Below are 20055 nucleotides of genomic sequence, written 5' to 3' on the forward strand. Positions count from 1 at the left end.
AACTAAGCCACGATGACTAAAACTATGACTAAATGTGCTGACAATTTCGTCAACAAATAAAAATACTCCCATCTGGTCTTTGGTGTGCCAGGTAGTCTCCTCCCACTGTGATGACATCACAGCTAGTCTCCTCCCAGTGGGATGACATCACAGCTAGTCTCCTCCCACTTGTATGTCATCACAACGTCACATGTGACGTCATTATGTCACAACCGTGTCCTTTAAAATGAAAAGTGGACTAAACCAAATGTCATTCAGCGACGACGATTCCAGCTGCTCAGAGTAACTTCAGAGGATTAGTTGTCAACCTGCTGAACATAGTGTCTTCTGTGAGGATTACCACAACCTGCCTGGACTGGGATTACGCCTGTATAGACAGACACCGGCATTCCTTGATTTGTCGGCGCAACCCTTTGACTTTCGTGGATTTGTCAAACTTGTCGAGACATTTGCGCCGCTGAACCGAAATGTTCCGCTGGACTCTGCATCTGAGGGGAGGAACGGATCGACGCCAGGATGCTGCCGTTGCAGTGGAGAACAAGGTGTACTCCTTTGGAGGATCCTACCAAGACAACGAGAGTCACATTGAGGTGGATGTCTTCAACACAGTGACTTTGCGCTGGAAGAAGTTGCCCCGAGAGACGGCCGGGGGAGGAGAGCGCCACCTTGAGGTTCCCTCCTGGCGCAGATATCACACAGCTGTGTTGGTAGAAGACACGGTCTACATCTGGGGAGGACGTGACTACTTTCGCAGGTTGTACTGTGACATGCTTTATGCTTTTGACGTGGACAGCAACCACTGGTTCAAACCCGGTGTTTCTGGGCCTGTTCCAGGGGGGAGGGAGGACCACTCGGCCTGCGTGTTGGAGAAGGTCATGTTTATCCATGGAGGATGGACCCAGACTGGACCCACTAATGACATCTACAAGTTGGACACCACCTCAATGGTCTGGACTTTAATCAACACCAGAGCAACTCCACCTCCTGATTCATGGTGTCACTCTGCCACCATCATCGGGACAAAGATGTTTGTATTTGGGGGCTATGGGGGGGGTCAGTACCACAACACCATCAGAGTGTTTGACACAGAGACCAACCACTGGATGAACACACCTTCTACACAACTTCTACCAGAAGGACGCTCTTCTTATTCAGCCTTTACCTACAATGGAGAGCTGTACATATTTGGTGGCCGTAATTATAACAATGAAGATTACTTCAATGATCTGTGGAGATTCAACCCAGAGACCTTCTCCTGGAAGAAGGTTGAGCCCAAGGGGAAACGCCCACATGGGATGGAGGATATGTGCTGTAAAAAAAATGTATGTCTACGTTTGTCTATAGTTCAACATATAATGGGCATGTATGTTGATTTTATGTGTCGGGTATTTTAATTAGAGAAGTTGACTTAATGGGGATGAATATGCCTAAGGGAGATTTGGAACTGAATAGAGATATTTACCGGTGTAAAATTAGTTAGATGTTTCTTTGTCAGGCGAAAGACAGTGCTCCTGTCGTACGCATAAGTGTTAATCGTCCTAATTATGCATAAAGTTCTTATTTATGTTCGAATAAATTTGTGAATGGGTAAAGTCAACAAGGTATTTATGCTATGACATGTGGGGAGACTCTAAAGTTATATAGGACACTATGATTTTAAAGTAAGTAGGTAACCTTTAGCATGCATGAGATCTGGAAACGTACAGCTCTTTTAAATGGGAAGAGGGTAGCGTTATGGTCGTCGCAGTAGATTGGTTATTTGTACGAGCCTTGGTAACCTAGAGTGTTTAGATATAAATTATGGGTGCTTTCTACATTGTGCTAAAAGAGGAGTTAACTAAACAAATAACGTAAGTTACGCATCATTTTATGGATGACTATGGTCAACTTTATCCTTGACATTAAGCTGAAGCTAAGAGCTTCAGATGCCAAGTTTGAAAACTGTAACACACTTTGATTCGATTATTGGGTGCTTTGATAAGCAAAAGGGGTTGGATTCAGCGACGTGTATTGTGTTTCAGTGTCAGATTTTTGTAATATAGTTTATCAGTTATGTCAATTGTCATATATGTACGAATGACCGATTTTGTATACATACTGTAATGTTTGATTTGATTCTTTGGGTCATGTTTTTTGATGTTCCAGCCAGTCAAAGGGAGGACTAGGGTAAATTGTGTTCCATATTCGTTTTATGAGGCAAGGTTGCCTCAAAGGGAGGATGTGATGTATATTGGAACCACAATTCACATTAAATATAGCCTAGTAATGTTAAACTGGACAGACTAAATTGTTTCACCTCTAAACTAAAAGTGTACCCTGGTCTCTCTCTCTCTTGCTTCATGCATGGGGAGAGAGACAACAGGACAGACGCATATAGTCACCATTCACAGCTGGCACTCTATGGTAAATAGGTATGCTAAATAGATCACAGGCACCTATACTGGGCTTCCTGGTGACCATACCTTATTTCAACATGCATGGACCACTTTAGACTTCAGTGGGGGTGGGGAACCTGAGACCACCTTTTCTCTTTGTTGTCTTTGATGTTTCTGTATAAAAGCCTACTGAAAATGTCTGCAAGTGTGTTAGGGCCAGAAGCCGTCAGGATGGCTGGGTGTATGCATGGGGCTCCAGCCCCTGCATGGTTGTGATCTGCTGACTGCTGTACTTTGTACTTTGTACAATAAAATGGACTTGTAAAACTCTCATTGGCCTGTCCGTCGTCAGACTCTTCTCTCTTTAAGTTGCTGAGAAAATATACTTCACAGTCATGTAGGTAGGAAGGTTTATAGACAAGTAAAATAATTTTAAAATCAATCCTAAAATCAACCGGAAGCCAGTGCAGTGATGCCAAAACTGGAGTAATATGTTCTCTCATCTTAGTTCTAGTTAAAACTCTGGCTGCTGCATTTTGGACAAGTTGTAATCTGTCAGTTGTTTTCTTAGGCAGTCCTGAAAAAAGTGCATTGCAGTAATCAAGCCGAGAAAAAACAAAGGCGTGGATTAGCGTTTTTGCATCATCCAAGGACACATAGGCTCTGATTCGTGCAATATTTCTAAGGTGAAAAAAGGCAATCTTGGTAACATGATTAATGTGTGAATTAAAATGCAATTCAGAATCAATAATAACCACCAGGTTCTTTACTGTACTGTTACTTTCTACAGTCAGGTTGCCAAGTCTGCTTAATATTGATTATTTCTGTTCACTAGAACCGATTATAAGAACTTCTATCTTATCCTCATTTAGCTTGAGAAAGTTCTCATTCATCCAACATTTGATGCTAGACAGACAGGTAACCAGCGGGTCTAAAGCACAGGGATCATCTGGAGCCACAGAAATATATAGTTGGGTATCATCAGCATAGAAATGAAAATTGACTCCGTGATTGGCAATGAGTTCGCCCAATGGCAGTATGTACAAGGAGAAAAGCAGAGGGCCAAGAATCGAGCCCTGTGGAATACCAGAACTGATGTCGTGTTTGTCTGAGTCAAACTCGGCTAGATTGACAAAGTAACTTCTATTTGATAGGTACAGTTGTCTGCCATTGATTCTGTCTGAAATCCTCTTTAAATGCCTTTGCGAATATTGGAAAATGTAGTACTGAAATCAACCAGCAGGTGGAGCAGTTGAGTATGTTTTTTATAATTGGCCTGAACCCTGCACTAGTGAATCAAATCCCTAGGAAGGTGATTAAACAAAGGGGAATCACCCTCCCCTATTAATTAACATCACATTTACCTCATTACTATTTATTCCTAACTTTAATCTGGTCGCGTTTTTAAGTGATGTGAGAAAAACTATCCGCAAAAAACGCGAAAGATCATTGCATGCTCTGAGGTTTGAACTCACGGCCAATGCGTAAAATGGACTCGCAGTCTAACGCCTAACAGATCAAGCTATTGAAACTTGTGTAAGCAAGAGCTGATCTACAGGCTCAAAGGTCTTGTACATCGCATAAAGTATGCATAGCTGGACAATAAAATGCTACGAGCTAAGTCAGCGAAGACCATACCATCGGGGCCACAGCATTACGCAGCACGCATTCAACTCATTCCTTTGTCGTGACTTGAATGAAATAAAATATAATAAACGTTATTTTACTGGTGTTTTTCAATAGAAACAAATAAAGAGCGTGTGTAGGCTACTGTGTGCAAGTGCAACAGTGCATATACATGCATGCACTAGGCTATATTTCTTCCGTGTCGGGATGGTGATTGAGCTCTTCAAGTTCACAGCCCGTTTGTCTTTCATAAAAAAAACGTTGATATTAGCCTATAAACACTCATGGTTCTCTCATTTCTCAACCGTTTTATTAAATGTAAAAATCTCCATATTCCTTAGGAATCTTGCTTTCATTCGCTGTATGGTACATGGTTCTATCGTTATCGAATTAAACAATATCAAACGAACTTGCATGTTCGGGGGTTAGACGATTCTGGGAACATTACGCATGGATTGCCAATTTGCCAATATGCTGCTATCTACTCGCAGTTCCATTCCGATCTGAAAGGTATAGGTGGGTCTGTTCTTTTGAGGCATAAAGGTGATAGCATGCAGTGCAATAGGAATGATTAATCCAAATGTGACAAAGTCATGTCATGTCTTCTATGGTGCCAGCCTGAAGAAATGTAATACCACGATCCCCAAAGGGCGCATTCCGTATGTGACATCAGCTGACTGGTAAAGAGAATACTACCGACATGTTGATTGGGTACGTCTCAAACACGCCTTAAACACTCCCATGACTAATTCACGGCCGTTTTGCGCACTCCACGGGGTGTCGAAAGCGCTTCTTACCATGCCCATAATTGTTATATGACATTCCACACGACCCCACCTCTTAAAACTGTAATATTATATGTAATATTGTTCCACTTGCATAATCGACCCATCCGTGTCTGACAACACTGTCTCTCGCCCGCACTACGCCCTTCCCCCAAAATCTAGGGGTTTTAGTGTAGTGTCTCAACCTGTGGTTTAACACCTCAGCCTGCCTACAGTATAACCGGTTTGGCGAATTAAGCCCAGACCCCCGGCCATCTCACTGATCTCTCGATATGTCCCCCCACTCCCTCTCTCTCTCTCAAGACAACAACTTCCCTTTCCCAAAACGTAGAAAAACTTGTAGAATGTAGATCGGCTATTTTCTATCTCTCTCTCTCTCTCTCTCTCTCTCTCTCTCTCTCTCTCTCTCTCTCTCTCTCTCTCTCTCTCTGTGTGCAATGTCCCCATACCGCAAGACGGTATCATGTTTTCCAATATTCACAGAAATAAATGCAATGAAAATTGAATTCATTGAAATTAATACGTGTCTTTTTTTATTACATAAGAAGCAATTAAAATAGCTTGTGTTTAAGTGTGGGGGCCAGACCTTATAATATACCATATTATATGTATTGGCTACTAGTTAGCTAATAGTTTATTTCCCCTCTCTCTCTCAAAAAAAAATGTTCCGAAATCTGTGACATTTTACCATCATTTTACCGATTCCGTCCAGTTATGTTAGATAGGCTGAAACCCCTCCTATTTAAATAAACGGAGAGCGGCGTTTAATCTATATTAATCCATTTCACCACTAATATGACTATAAAATCCGGGATTCGAACTCGGGAGCTACAAAAAGAAGTACACTTAAATCGGAAGCACTTACCACTAGGCTACGACAACGCCTTGACATAGAGAGAGAGGGCATGGTGTATATAAAGCACAATGGTTGTGATCATGTTAAAAAAAAACGTTCCTGTGTTGTGTTGTAGAACAACATAAGAACGCTGGTGGAATAAATGTATTTTTCACGTCAAGTCATTAACAACTATTAGTGTTATCTTACATGTTTCTACAACTTGTAGAATATATTATTATTAGTTGTTAATGACGTGACGTGACGTAATAAAAAGACCAACCACCAAAGTCATTATCTCTCTCTCTCTCTCTCTTTCTCTCTGTTGACGCTTTCAATTCAAAGGGCTTTAATGGCATGAGAAAACATACTTACATTTCAGTGGTCTCAGATTTTTATATAGCTCTCTACTCCCCCTAGTGGACATAATATATACATTGTGAAATGCGCAGAACACGCAGTCCTCTCCAAAATGAATGAGACAGAATCAATGGCAGACAACTGTAGGAGGAAAACCAGAACAGGGCCGTACCAGACAGGCCTATCCAGTGCTCCAGACGCTGTATTAAAATTGAATGATCAATCGTGTCAAATGCAGCCGTTAGATCTAGAAGTAAGAGAACGGATACATGTTTCTTGTCAGCAGATCTGCATGCTGGGAGATCGAGTCATCCTCTTTGGAGCAGAGAACAGACCAGGTGACCTGTATGTCTTAGACTTCAGTCCTAGCCTCAAGACATTATGCAAGCTAGCAGTTATTCAGTACGGTCTGGAGCAGTCTGAACTCACACACAACATCAGGTGGGAACTGGCGGCCATGACTAGCAACAACTGAAAAAAAATCACACTTGTGTGAAGTGAGGTGCACCAACAGTGGCTGCCACATGATGTCACTCGGGGGGGCATGCTGAAATGAGGCGGGCATGAATAAGTCCATAGACTTGGCTCCGCATGACGTCATGTCTGAGGCCTCAAGAATACGTCCACAAAAAGAGAGGAAAGAAAACGAAGAAGAAATATGACTCACTGTCACAGATTCATAAACGCCAGATCATAACTGTATATAATCTGATATGTATTATTTATTTATCTAAAAGAAGAGTGAGCGAGTGACGTCGGAACACAGCTAGTCTCCTCCCAGTGGGACGACATCACAGCTAGTCTCCTCCCAGTGGGATGACATCACAGCTAGTCTCCTCCCAGTGGGATGACATCACAGCTAGTCTCCTCCCACTTGGATGTCATCACAACGTCACATGTGACGTCATTATGTCACAACCGTGTCCTTTAAAATGAAACGTCGACTAATCCAAATGTCATTCAGCGACGACGATTCCAGCTGCTCAGAGTAACTTCAGAGGAATAGTTGTCAACCTGCTGAACAGAGTGTCTTCTGTGAGGATTACCACAACCTGCCTGAACTGGGATTACGCCTGTATAGACACCGGCATTACTTTATTGGTCGACGCGACCCGCCGACTTTCGTGGATTTGTCAAACTTGTCGAGACATTTGCGCCGCTGAACCGAAATGTTCCGCTGGACTCTGCATCTGAGGGGAGGAACGGATCGACGCCAGGATGCTGCCGTTGCAGTGGAGAACAAGGTGTACTCCTTTGGAGGATCCTACCAAGACAACGAGAGTCACATTGAGGTGGATGTCTTCAACACGGTGACTTTGCGCTGGAAGAAGTTGCCCCGAGAGACGGCCGGGGGAGGAGAGCGCCACCTTGAGGTTCCCTCCTGGCGCAGATATCACACAGCTGTGTTGGTAGAAGACACGGTCTACATCTGGGGAGGATATAACGGCTTTAGCAGGTTGTACTGTGACGTGCTTTATGCTTTTGACGTGGACGGCAACCGCTGGTTCAAACCCGGTGTTTCTGGGACTGTTCCAGGGGGGAGGAAGGACCACTCGGCCTGCGTGTTGGAGAAGGTCATGTTTATCAATGGAGGATGGACCCAGACTGGACGCACTAATGACATCTACAAGTTGGACACCACCACAATGGTCTGGACTTTAATCAGCACCAGAGGAACTCGACCTCCTGATTCATACCTTCACTCTGCCACCATCATCGGGACAAAGATGTTTGTATTTGGAGGCTATGGGTGTAGTCAGTACCACGAAACCATCAGAGTGTTTGACACAGATACCAACCTCTGTATGAACACACCTTCTACACAGATTCTACCAGAAGGACGCTCTGCTCATTCAGCCTTTACCTACAATGGAGAGCTGTACATATTTGGTGGCCGTAATTATAACAACCATGTCCATTACTTCAATGATCTGTGGAGATTCAACCCAGAGACCTTCTCCTGGAAGAAGGTTGAGCCTAAGGGGAAACGCCCACATGAGATGAGGAATATGTGCTGTTGCATGGTGCGAGATCGTGTCATCCTCTTTGGAGCAGACAACAGACAAGGTGACCTGTATGTCTTAGACTTCAGTCCTAGCCTCAAGACATTATGTAAGCTAGCAGTTATTCAGTACGGTCTGGAGCAGTCTGAACTCACACACAACATCAGGTGGGAACTGGCAGCCATGACTAGCAACAACTGAAAAAAAATCACAAGTGAGGTGCACCAACAGTGGCTGCCACATGATGTCACTCGGGGGGGCATGCTGAAATCAGGAGGGCATGAATAAGTCCATAGACTTGGCTGCCGCATGACGTCATGTCTGAGGCCTCAAGAATACGTCCACAAAAAGAGAGGAAAAAAAACGAAGAAAAAATATGACTCACTGTCACAGATTCATAAACGCCGGATCATAACTGTAATAATCTGATATGTATTGTTTATTTATCTAAACGACAGAACGTCGGTTAAACAATGAAAACGTAAGTCGTGAACGGGAGGGGATTTGTGAACTGAGTTTCTGAACCCCTGATTGCTCCCGGTGTGCAGGTTGGTGCCTTGCATGGTTTCCTCTGGTGTGTGTGTGTGTGTGTGTGTGTGTGTGTGTGTGTGTGTGTGTCCTTCCAGATTGATGGTGTGTTGAGGAGACATAGCGTGTTTCCATGTGTGTTTCTCTATCTCTCTCTATTCGCTCTACTCATAACTTCTTGTACATTTTATGTACACAGTCTCTGTACTGTACAACTTCTACAGTAGAGCGTGCGTGTACGTACAGTATCAACTATATGTATTGTTGTGTTTTTGTGTTGCTGCCTCTACATTCTATAGTTAGATCTTCTACAGTTCAGGCATGCAAAACTGTAGCTTTTCGGCGAAAATCACCGTTTTTACTCCAAATAGGGCACCTGTGTGATTTATGCAAATCTGTTAAAAAAAAAACGTTTGAGGGGGGTGGGGGGGGGGGGGTCATGTCGATCTCTGGGTCAGTGGAGCCTATGGGTGGAGCCCAGAGAAATGTGTCTGACGGACTCACCGCTACCTGTGTCTGCACACTGAAATTTGCTGCCAAAAACAACACTGCCCTCCTCCAACTTTCCAAGTCCTTTTTTACAGTCTATGCTCCAAGTCAACAAAAGTCTGCTGCCCGTCGGGTCAAGAAGCGCGAGTTAACAGGTAAGAGATCGAGACGAGAGAGATGTGATGGACCTGTCAAGAGTATAATGACGTTGTTTTATAAGCTGCTAATCGATTTATTTACTTTGTCGTTGACGGAGCCTGTGTGTGTTTATCGCATCGCGTGTCTATCGCATGGAAATAAAATTAGCAGAACAACAAGCTCACAGAGAGTTGCGTCCTCTACACACATTGAGCTTGTAGATTTGGTAAATTCTCGGCATATGTCCCGTTAAAATAATATTGATTTAAGAAGAGGTGCACTATCTTAGCAGACTATAATGTGTAGGTATTATTTTATCCTTTAATCAATGCACGCATGCGCGGTTGAGTTACTAAACAGGCTGCTGGCTTGCATCACTGGGGTATTTTCTTTTTATTTTGGTAGACATTGGTCACTATTAGATTCGGGGTAATATAGTTAAGCAATTAAATGTAACTTTTGCAGGGGAGAACTGGGCAAAATTGCTACTCTTGACAGGTATATCCTAAAATGTATTTTTTCTTAATCCTGTGAGTGATTTACAAAACTTAAAAGAGAAAAAAAAACACTTTCTTGTGATTTCCTTGTAATCTACACGTCAACACTTTACCAAACAACAATTTACCCCAAATAATAAAGCCACACTGCTTTGTACTAATTTCACCATTTGTGTTCTAGGTCATGGTCCTTGGCGTGCTTGCCGAGTATTCGCTCCCATTTACGATGGCGCCGGTGCTGGTGGAGCTTGCGCAGACTCTCGCACTGGACAAAGTGGCTTTAAACACCATGAAGCTTTCCAGGACAGCAGCCTCATATAAAATGGTGCACGGAATAGGCCGGACCTTCTCTGAGAGAGCCTTCTCCAACCTGAGGAAATATCCATTTTCCTTAAATTTGGACGAGAGTACGTCCAACAACAACAAGAAGGTTGGTCTCTTATTTAATGACAAGACACATCCACCTTTTCCATGCTGTTATTATATTAATCATTGATTACCTATAATAGACATTATATTGCAGAGAAGCAATTGTTTGTCTGTACATGTGGGCAAATGCCAAATAAACCATGATTTTTACATTTGATTTGAAGGTCCTCTCAATTCTGGTCAGCTACTACTACACAGATGTGAGGAAGGTCATTGTGGAGCATCTGGGGTCCCTGGAGCTTGTCAAAGGGAATGCCATCACCTTATAGAGACAGCCCTGTGTGAGTTCTTCAACAAAAAAAAACCTGCCGTGGAAACATCTAGTCAGCATGCTGATGGACTCTTGCGCTGTTATGAGGGGAAGCAAGTCTGGCCTCGAGACTAGGATGAAGAAATATTGTCCAAAACTACTCGACATTGATGTCACCACATGCACAATTGGGCGAAGAAGTTCACAGAGCCCTTTGAGAGCTACCTAGAGCAGCTGTTCAGGGATCTGCAGACGGACCATCAGTGGTAGAGTTTAGAGTAGAGTTTTATTTGTTTTGGTCATTATAACAAATCAATCAAATCAATAATTTTTTTTGCAAAAGAAACAGACCAAAAAGGTGTAGGCTGAAGCCAAAGCTTATAGTGCCTACCCTTCTAAAAAAGAAATGGCTTTCATAAGTAAAATAGTACAACAAAGCAAACAGAAGGGAGAAAAAAACAACAAAAACAAACAAACAAACATAACATAAAAGAAAAACAAAGACAAACAGGACAATAAAGTTGGTGTCCAGATCAGGTACAAATAAATTGAATTAATGTTCTTTCAAGTAATATTACAACTCTGTTGGCAGTCTAGTGGGTGGCCTGGGGAGTTAACCCATTTAGACCTAAGAGCAGATTCTACAAAAATGTAATCATTGACAGTTTTCTGAAAAACTTGTGTTTCTATATCACTGGTGCTACAGAATGATATATATATATATATATATATTTGGCTGTGGACCCCATCTGAAAATATGATGATCCAGGGACCCCCAGAAGCAAATTATTTGAGTTCAAAATGTTCACTGTGAAAGAAAACATATGTAATCATTTGCAGACATTTTCACGATAAAAAAAAAGGCAGATCTGGGACATGAGTGCCGTGCTATGAGCTTGTAGATCTGCTATTTTTCAACAAAGTTTAAAATAATGGTTGATTAAAAACTATAAGGTGACAATGATGTGTCCTCAGAGCTAAATGGGTTAAACAATGATAACGTTTAGGGGCAGTATTAGGAAATGCATCATTTCATATTATCTCTTTATGACAGGAGGTGTACTTCAAGGAGGTGTGCAACATTCTTAACATCCCTGCCTCCAGCCCTCAGAGAGGGTTTGTGTCCCACCGGTGGCTGTCTGCGTATGATGCCAGTATGGCAACACACACAATGATGCCAGCATACAAGGTCCTGCTCTACTACGGGTTCATGAGCACAGCAGACCAGGATCTCTACAAAGAGCCTCTGGAGCTCCTCTTCACACAGTACAAGGTCCTCTACTACGGGTTCATGAGCACAGCAGACCAGGATCTCTACAAAGCGCCTCTGGAGCTCCTCTTCACACAGTACAGAGTCAACCAGAGGGCAAGAGACCGAATCCAGGCCATTCACGATGACCTCATTCGTAAAGGTAAACCTGATAATCACTAGTTTGTTGTATAAGTCCTTATTGGTTATATGAGAAGGGAGGGGATGGCTGTCCCAAATATCTGTCACACTGACACAGACATTACCGATTGTGTCTTCAGGCATGACACCACAAGGCAGAGAGCGGAAGAAAAGAGTCTTCCAAAAGATTTGGCATGAGGAGACGACAACCATTCTTCAGCTGAGCCTTTACATGGGCTCTCCTTAAAGAATATGTCATGGTTTTCCAGGTGGAAAGGGGTAAGGAGGAAGTTGACCAACTTTGAAGGCTGGAATAGCCCGGGAAGGCTGGGCGAAGGGCCGGGCAGGCTGGGCGGCGGAGAGCCGGGCAGGCTGGGCGGCGGAGAGCCGGGCAGGCTGGGCGGCTGAGAGCCGGACAGCTGAAGTAGCCCAGGAAGGCTGAAGTAGCCCAGGGAGGCTGAAGTAGCCCAGGGAGGCTGAAGTAGCCCAGGATGGGTAGAAGGATTCGGGGCCAGGGTCCTTAGGCGGTCGTCGTACATCGCAGCAGCCTACCTGGGGGCACGATATCCTTCACCGTGCGGTTCAATTTTAACCTCGCCCAGGGGAGGGCGAGGCAAGTCATCTAGTCATCTTTGGCCCTTCCCGGAGGCGAAGTGCCACCGGTTTGGGAAAATGGACTGGAATGGAATGGAAAAGGAAAATACTTTATTAATCCCCGCAGTCTTCCGCTGCGACCAAATCTTGGTCTGATCATACTGTAAGGGTGAGAATGTTCTTGGTCACAAGAGCGGGAAGTGCTGACCAGCTGGAACTCCTTGGCGAAGTTAGGTCTTGGCGATATCTTCATCTTTATGGACAAGTTAAGAAAGCTTAGTTGTCAGGCTTAGGTTTAGCTTCTCATACAGACTTGATTGAAGATTGGAAGATTTATGATCAGACAGAGAATGGTTCTGGCAAGGTGCCTTATATATGCCTGTTTCTGTAGCCATGAGGCCCATAGGGGCAGGAGCCTATCTCCTGTTTCTGTAGCCATTAGGCCCATAGGGCAGGAGCCTATCTCCTGTTTCTGTAGCCATGAGGCCCATAGGGGCAGGAGCCTATCTCCTGTTTCTGTAGCCATTAGACCCATAGGGCAGGAGCCTATCTCCTGTTTCTGTAGCGTGAGGCAGCTTGATGTACAAGTACACCCCCTGGACATGACGCTAGTATGTCGCAGGGACTTACCCCCCAATCCAACCCTTGATGCTGAGTGTCAAGCAGGGAGGCACCGGGTCCCATTTTTAGAGTCTTTGATATGACCCGGCCGGGGATTGAACCCCAACCTCCCAGTCTCAGGGCGGACACTCTAACCACAAGGCCACTGAGCTGGTTAACTGTTAACTGTGCTTGTATGCATTTATAGTGTTTTTTTTCCATTTCACATTCTGTTTTTGTTCACAGGGTAGCCAAACTTTGGTCTACAGACTCCATGACAAACAGCTTGAGCTGTATTTGGCTTTCCTTGCTTGCTTCGTGAAGGCTGAACACATGACCCAAGTGTCACCTAGGACTCTGGTGGACATGGTGCTGCAGGATGACATGCTGCTGCCTGCTAGGGATATGTACGTGGGGAAGGAAGCAGACACATTCAGGACCAGGAATCCCAATCATGCTGTTAGTACTCTTCTATTCTGTAGAAATGTTTAAAGCACAGCTCAAGAGCTAATTATTCACTCTTTTAAAATCCTTGTTATTGAATAATCATGTCCCTGTATTGCCTTATTCACTGCTATTATGTTTTATGCCTTTGCTTTTTTTCCCCCTTTATTGTTCTGTAAAGCACTTTGAGCTGCATTTCATGCCAAAAAAGGCGCCATGCAAATAGTATTTTTGTTTATTAACATTTTAAAATCTACATTTGTTCTCGTTCTTTGGGAAAACCTGTATTAATGTCCAGTTTTGTGTTTAACTGCATTTCAGCTGCTGAAGACATTCCTGCAAAATGTGAGGAAACCACCACACCACCACTGCTTGCTACATGCAGAAGAAGCTCCCCTTGGCCAGCCAGACACTGAGGGCCCTGTCTGCTCTGGACTCACTTCTAAGAGGCCATTCTCAGGCAGCCATCCAGCTGAAGAAGCTAAGTGCAATGCTAGAGCACCTCTTACCAGCTGACCAAGACATCCACAAAGAGCTCACACGGTACAGCACTGATCTGAGCCTGTCCACGTTCAAAGAGGGAGAGAGCATGGTGGAGTGGTGGGGTCAGGTGTTTGATAAGGGGGATAAATACCCAGCCCTCAGTGCAATGGTCAGATGTGCTCTATCCATCTTTCATGGACCCACTGTTGAGTCATCCTTCAGTCTGATGAATGAGATCATGGACACCAGAAGTGGAAAGATGACTATCCCAACGTTTAATGCAATTCAAACAGTCAAATACACCCTCCTGTCAAGAGAGAAGACTGCTATCGAGATGTTCAGAAAGGGAGGAACTCGAGTCCGGTGAGGTGGATGGCATACTCTGCAAGAACAGACTGCCAACCCTCTGGCAGTGCAGAGGGGAGCAAAAAGTAGGCAGCAGAACAAGAGAAGAGGGCAAGGCTGAAGCATGCAGCAAAGCAGAGAAAGCAGGCCCTGGAAACCCAGGCCCAGGCCAAAAAGGCCTCCTCACTGAAAGAACTGTGCTGTTTTTTATTTACCCAGGGAAGTAGCTGAGCACAGGTGCTCATTTTCAGCACATAGAGACAGACAGACAGACAGATAGATTGGCTATTTTAACTATTCAGAGGTGTCTTTCAAAATAGTAAAAGGTAGTTTAGGTTTAGCATGTATGAAAATGTAGCCCTAAGTGTACTATAGCCTTGTAGTGTCCCCCATGACCCCCCCAAATGGGTTTGGTACCCATAAAACCCTTCGCAGCGCGTCCCCCGTACACTGTCACCTTTTTCACCTTCGGTCTGTTTGCATGCCTGACAGTTAGAAGTTTGCATTTCTGTTCCTCCTGCTGGGTATTATATATTCGTACTGTACGTACTGTAGTAGATTATTATATATTGGTACAGTATGTACGTATACTGTAGTAGATTATTATATATTGGTACAGTATGTACGTACGGTAGTAGATTATTTATAATTTACACCCAGAGTGTAAAGAGATAGGAGGTAGAGTTGAATGAATCAATGTTCTTTTAATATACAAGAGCTGTCCGGACCAGCAGACTGTACCCAGGGAGCTCCATACAAGTGTCCCTTTTATAACAACAACGTCGACTATACCTTTTTTCACTGACAAAAACGACATAAAAACTAAATAGAAACTAAGCCACGATGACTAAAACTATGACTAAATATGCTGACAATTTCGTCAACAAATAAAAATCCTCCCATCTGGTCTTTGGTGTGCGAGGTAGTCTCCTCCCACTGGGATGACATCACAGCTAGTCTCCTCCCAGTGGGATGACATCACAGGTAGTCTCCTCCCAGTGGGATGACATCACAGCTAGTCTCCTCCCACTGGGATGACATCACAGCTAGTCTCCTCCCAGTGGGATGACATCACAGCTAGTCTCCTCCCACTTGGATGTCATCACAACGTCACATGTGACGTCATAATGTCACAACCGTGTCCTTTAAAATGAAACGTCGACTAAACCAAATGTCATTCAGCGACGACGATTCCAGCTGCTCAGTGTAACTTCAGAGGATTAGTTGTCAACCTGCTGAACAGAGTGTTTTCTGTGAGGATTACCACAACCTGCCTGGACTGGGATTACGTCTGTATAGACAGACACCGGCATTACTTTATTGGTCGACGCGACCCGCCGACTTTCGCGGATTTGTCAAACTTGTCGAGACATTTGCGCCGCTGAACCGAAATGTTCCGCTGGACTCTGCATCTGAGGGGAGGAACGGATCGACGCCAGGATGCTGCCGTTGCAGTGGAGAACAAGGTGTACTCCTTTGGAGGATCCTACCAAGACAACGAGAGTCACATTGAGGTGGATGTCTTCAACACAGTGACTTTGCGCTGGAAGAAGTTGCCCCGAGAGACGGCCGGGGGAGGAGAACGCCACCTTGAGGTTCCCTCCTGGCGCAGATATCACACAGCTGTGTTGGTAGAAGACACGGTCTACATCTGGGGAGGAGATAACGGCTTTAGCAGGTTGTACTGTGACATGCTTTATGCTTTTGACGTGGACGGCAACCGCTGGTTCAAACCCGGTGTTTCTGGGCGTGTTCCAGGGGTGAGGAGCTACCACTCTGCCTGCGTGTTGGAGAAGGTCATGTTTATCCACGGAGGATTGACCCAGACTGGACACACTAATGACATCTACAAGTTGGACACCACCTCAATGGTCTGGACTTTAATTAACACCAGAGGAACTCCACCTCCTGTTTCAGAATGTCACTCTGCCACCATCATCGGAACAAAGATGTTTGTATTTGGGGGCTGGAGGTTTTGGGGTCAGTACCACGACACCATCAGAGTGTTTGACACAGAGACCAACCTCTGGATGAACACACCTTCTACACAGCTTCTACCAGAAGGACGCTCTGCTCATTCATCCTTTACCTACAATGGAGAGCTGTACATATTTGGTGGCTGGAACAATAACCATGAGTTCAATGATCTGTGGAAGTTCACTCCAGAGACCTTCTCCTGGAAGAAGGTTAAGCCCAAGGGAAAACGTCCACATGGGATGAAGAATATGTGCTGTTGCATGCTGGGAGATCGTGTCATCCTCTTTGGTGCAGACAACAGACCAGGTGACCTGTATGTCTTAGACTTCAGTCCTAGCCTCAAGACATTATGTAAGCTAGCAGTTATTCAGTACGGTCTGGAGCAGTCTGGACTCACACACAACATCAGGTGGGAACTGGCAGCCATGACTAGCAACAACTGAAAAAAATCACACTTGTGTGAAGTGAGGTGCACCAACAGTGGCTGCCACATGATGTCACTCGGGGGGGCATGCTGAAATCAGGAGGGCATGAATAAGTCCATAGACTTGGCTGCCGCATGACGTCATGTCTGAGGCCTCAAGAATACGTCCACAAAAAGAGATGAAAAAAACCCGAAGAAAAAATATGACTCACTGTCACAGATTCATAAACGCCAGATCATAACTGTATATAATCTGACATGTATTATTTATTTATCTAAAAGAAGAGTGAGCGAGTGACGTCGGAACACAGCTAGTCTCCTCCCAGTGGGATGACATCACAGCTAGTCTCCTCCCAGTGGGATGACATCACAGCTAGTCTCCTCCCAGTGGGATGACATCACAGGTAGTCTCCTCCCAGTGGGATGACATCACAGGTAGTCTCCTCCCAGTGGGATGACATCACAGGTAGTCTCCTCCCACTTGGATGTCATAACAACGTCACAAGTGACGTCATTATGTCACAACCGTGTCCTTTAAAATGAAACGTCGACTAAACCAAATGTCATTCAGCGACGACGATTCCAGCTGCTCAGACTAACTTCAGAGAATTAGTTGTCAACCTGCTGAACAGTGTCTTCTGTGAGGATTATCACAACCTGCCTGGACTGGGAGTACGCCTGTATAGACAGACACCGGCTTCCTTGATTGGTCGACGCGACCTGCCGACTTTCGTGGATTTGTCAAACTTGTCGAGAAATTTGCGCCGCTGAACCGAAATGTTACGCTGGTCTCTGCATCTGAGGGGAGGAACGGATCGACGCCAGGATGCTGCCGTTGCAGTGGAGAACAAGGTGTACTCCTTCGGAGGATCCTACCAAGACAACGAGAGTCACATTGAGGTGGATGTCTTCAACACAGTGACTTTGCGCTGGAAGAAGTTGCCCCGGGAGACGGCCGGGGGAGGAGAGCGCCACCTTGAGGATCCCTCCTGGCGCAAATATCACACAGCTGTGTTGGTAGAAGACACGGTCTACATCTGGGGAGGATGTGACGGCTTTAGCAGGTTGTACTGTGACGTGCTTTATGCTTTTGACGTGGATGGCAACCTCTGGTTCAAACCCGGTGTTTATGGGCCTGTTCTAGGGGGGAGGGAGGGCCACTCGGCCTGCGTGTTGGATAAGGTCATGTTTATCCATGGAGGATGGACCCAGACTGGACTCACTAATGACATCTACAAGTTGGACACCACCACAATGGTCTGGTCTTTAATCAACACCAGAGGAACTCCACCTCCTGCTACATGCCATCACTCTGCTACCATCATCGGGACAAAGATGTTTGTATTTGGGGGCTATTATGCTACGACACCATCGAGTGTTTGACACAGAGACCAACTCCTGGATGAACACACCTTCTACACATCCTCTTCCAGACGGACGCTATGATCATTCAGCCTTTACCTACAATGGAGAGCTGTACATATTTGGTGGCCGTAATTATAACAATGACCACAACTTCAATGATCTGTGGGCATTCAACCCAGAGACCTTTTCCTGGAAGAAGGTCGAGCCCGAGGGGAAACGCCCACATAGGATGAAGAATATGTGCTGTTGCATGGTGGGAGATCGTGTCATCCTCTTTGGAGCAGACAACAGACCAGGTGACCTGTATGTCTTAGACTTCAGTCCTAGCCTCAAGACATTATGTAAGCTAGCAGTTATTCAGTATGGTCTGAAGCAGTCTGGACTCACACACAACATCAGGTGGGAACTGGCAGCCATGACTAGCAACAACTGAAAAAAAAATCACACTTGTGTGAAGTGAGGTGCACCAACAGTGGCTGCCTCATGATGTCACTCGGGGGGCATGCTGAAATCAGGAGGGCATGAATAAGACAAACGTCCATATAACTAAAAAACATCACATTGATGCACCTGGGACGTATCCTCAGTGATGTATCCTGAGGTCAACGGGGTTTCGGGTCTCTCAACATCATACCCCTCACTCAGGCGACCCAGCCGGGGTGATCAAGTCCCGACTTACGTCCCAGTAGCTACCCTCCATCAGTCCAATTAGGGAAAAACCAGGGGCACACAATCCGTTGGAACTACTCCAGAACTACTCTGCCAGGGCTGGGAGGTACGCTTCTGGCACATGGAGGGACTAGGCTCTGTGGGTTGTCTCCTGTCCGGGCCCCTCCTACGTCTCACCAGGTCCACTCCTGCTCTCACCAAGAGTGGAGCGAGGACCTGTGCGTTGCACCAGAGTCCCAGCACCAGACAGTTCATTCAGGAGTGGTGGGCAATGGTTCCGCAGGGGTCATGGTGCTGCGGTTCCGCTTGCTGCTTGCATGGCCCTCCCAAAGACCTCACCGAGGGTTGTTGGGCTTCCTCCTCACAGAGGACACAGGCTGGGACGCTAACCCACACTGCTCACCTCCTCATGGAGGACACAGGCTGGGGCGCTAACCCACACTGCTCACCTCCTCATGGAGGACACAGGCTGGGGCGCTAACCCACACTGCTCACCTCCTCACGGAGGACACAGGCTAGACTTGGCTGCCGCATGATGTCATGTCTGAAAGCCAGACGTGGGAGGCCTCAAGAATACGTCCACAAAAAGAGAGGGAAAAAAACGAAGAAAAATATGACTCACAGTCACAGATTCATAAACGCCAGATCATAACTGTAATAATCTGATATGTATTGTTTATTTATCTAAACAACAGAACGTCGGTTAAACAATGAAAACGTAAGTCGTGAACGGGAGGGGATTTGTGAACTGAGTTTCTGAACCCCTGATTGCTCCCGGTGTGCAGGTTGGTGCCTTGCGTGTGTGTGTGTGTGTGTGTGTGTGTGTGTGTGTGTGTGTGTGTGTGTGTGTGTGTGTGTGTGTGTGCGTGTGCGTGTGTGTGTGTGTACAGTATCAACTAGAAACAAAATTTCAAGAAATTTTACTGGGTGCCTGAAGCTCGCCAAGTCTGTGCAGCATTTGAGCCACGGACCACCATTTGATAACATTTAGCCTCTCAGAAGGGTCCATTTGGTTACATGTGAGCCAGGTCTCCCCATTGACTTTCAATGAGGTATTTTGTCTTAGTTCATTGCGCATTATGTTGCCACCAACATTCTAATGCTAACATGCTAACATGCTAATACTAACATGCTAACATGCTAGCATGCTAACATTTTAATGCTAACATGCTAATGCTAACATGATATCATGCTAAAATGCTAACATGTTGCTAACATGCTAATGCTAACATGCTAACATGATAATGCTATCATGCTAACATGCTAATGTTAACATGCTAATGCTATCATGCTAACATGCTAATGCTATCATGCTAACATTCTAATGCTAACATGCTAATGTTATCATTCTAATGCTATCATGCTAACATGCTAACATGCTAATGCTAACATGCTAACATGCTAATGCTATCATGCTAACATGCTAATGCTATCATGCTAACATGCTAA

General features: G+C 45.1%; 3 protein-coding genes across 3 annotated transcripts; all 3 read left to right on the plus strand.

Moving 5' to 3' along the window:
• Positions 1 to 467: 467 nt before the first annotated feature.
• LOC310867089 (kelch domain-containing protein 3-like) lies at positions 468 to 1526 on the plus strand (the record flags this gene model as incomplete). The annotated part of the gene is made up of 2 exons (XM_083776884.1): positions 468 to 1306; positions 1496 to 1526. 2 exons carry the CDS (start codon positions 468 to 470, stop codon positions 1524 to 1526), a joined length of 870 nt encoding a protein of 289 aa, XP_083633010.1.
• Positions 1527 to 7150: 5624 nt separating this feature from the next.
• LOC310867090 (kelch domain-containing protein 3-like) lies at positions 7151 to 8185 on the plus strand (the record flags this gene model as incomplete). The annotated part of the gene is made up of 1 exon (XM_083776885.1): positions 7151 to 8185. One exon carries the CDS (start codon positions 7151 to 7153, stop codon positions 8183 to 8185), a length of 1035 nt encoding a protein of 344 aa, XP_083633011.1.
• A 7377-nt stretch (positions 8186 to 15562) lies between these two features.
• Positions 15563 to 16591, plus strand: LOC310867091 (kelch domain-containing protein 3-like; the record flags this gene model as incomplete). Its single annotated transcript, XM_083776886.1, has 1 exon — positions 15563 to 16591. The coding sequence occupies one exon, from the start codon at positions 15563 to 15565 to the stop codon at positions 16589 to 16591; it is 1029 nt and encodes a 342-aa protein (XP_083633012.1).
• Between the last annotated feature and the right edge of the window lie 3464 nt (positions 16592 to 20055).

This window comes from Protomyctophum parallelum (genome assembly GCF_964188405.1).
Source record: "Protomyctophum parallelum genome assembly, chromosome: 11".
Lineage (NCBI taxonomy): Eukaryota > Metazoa > Chordata > Actinopteri > Myctophiformes > Myctophidae > Protomyctophum > Protomyctophum parallelum.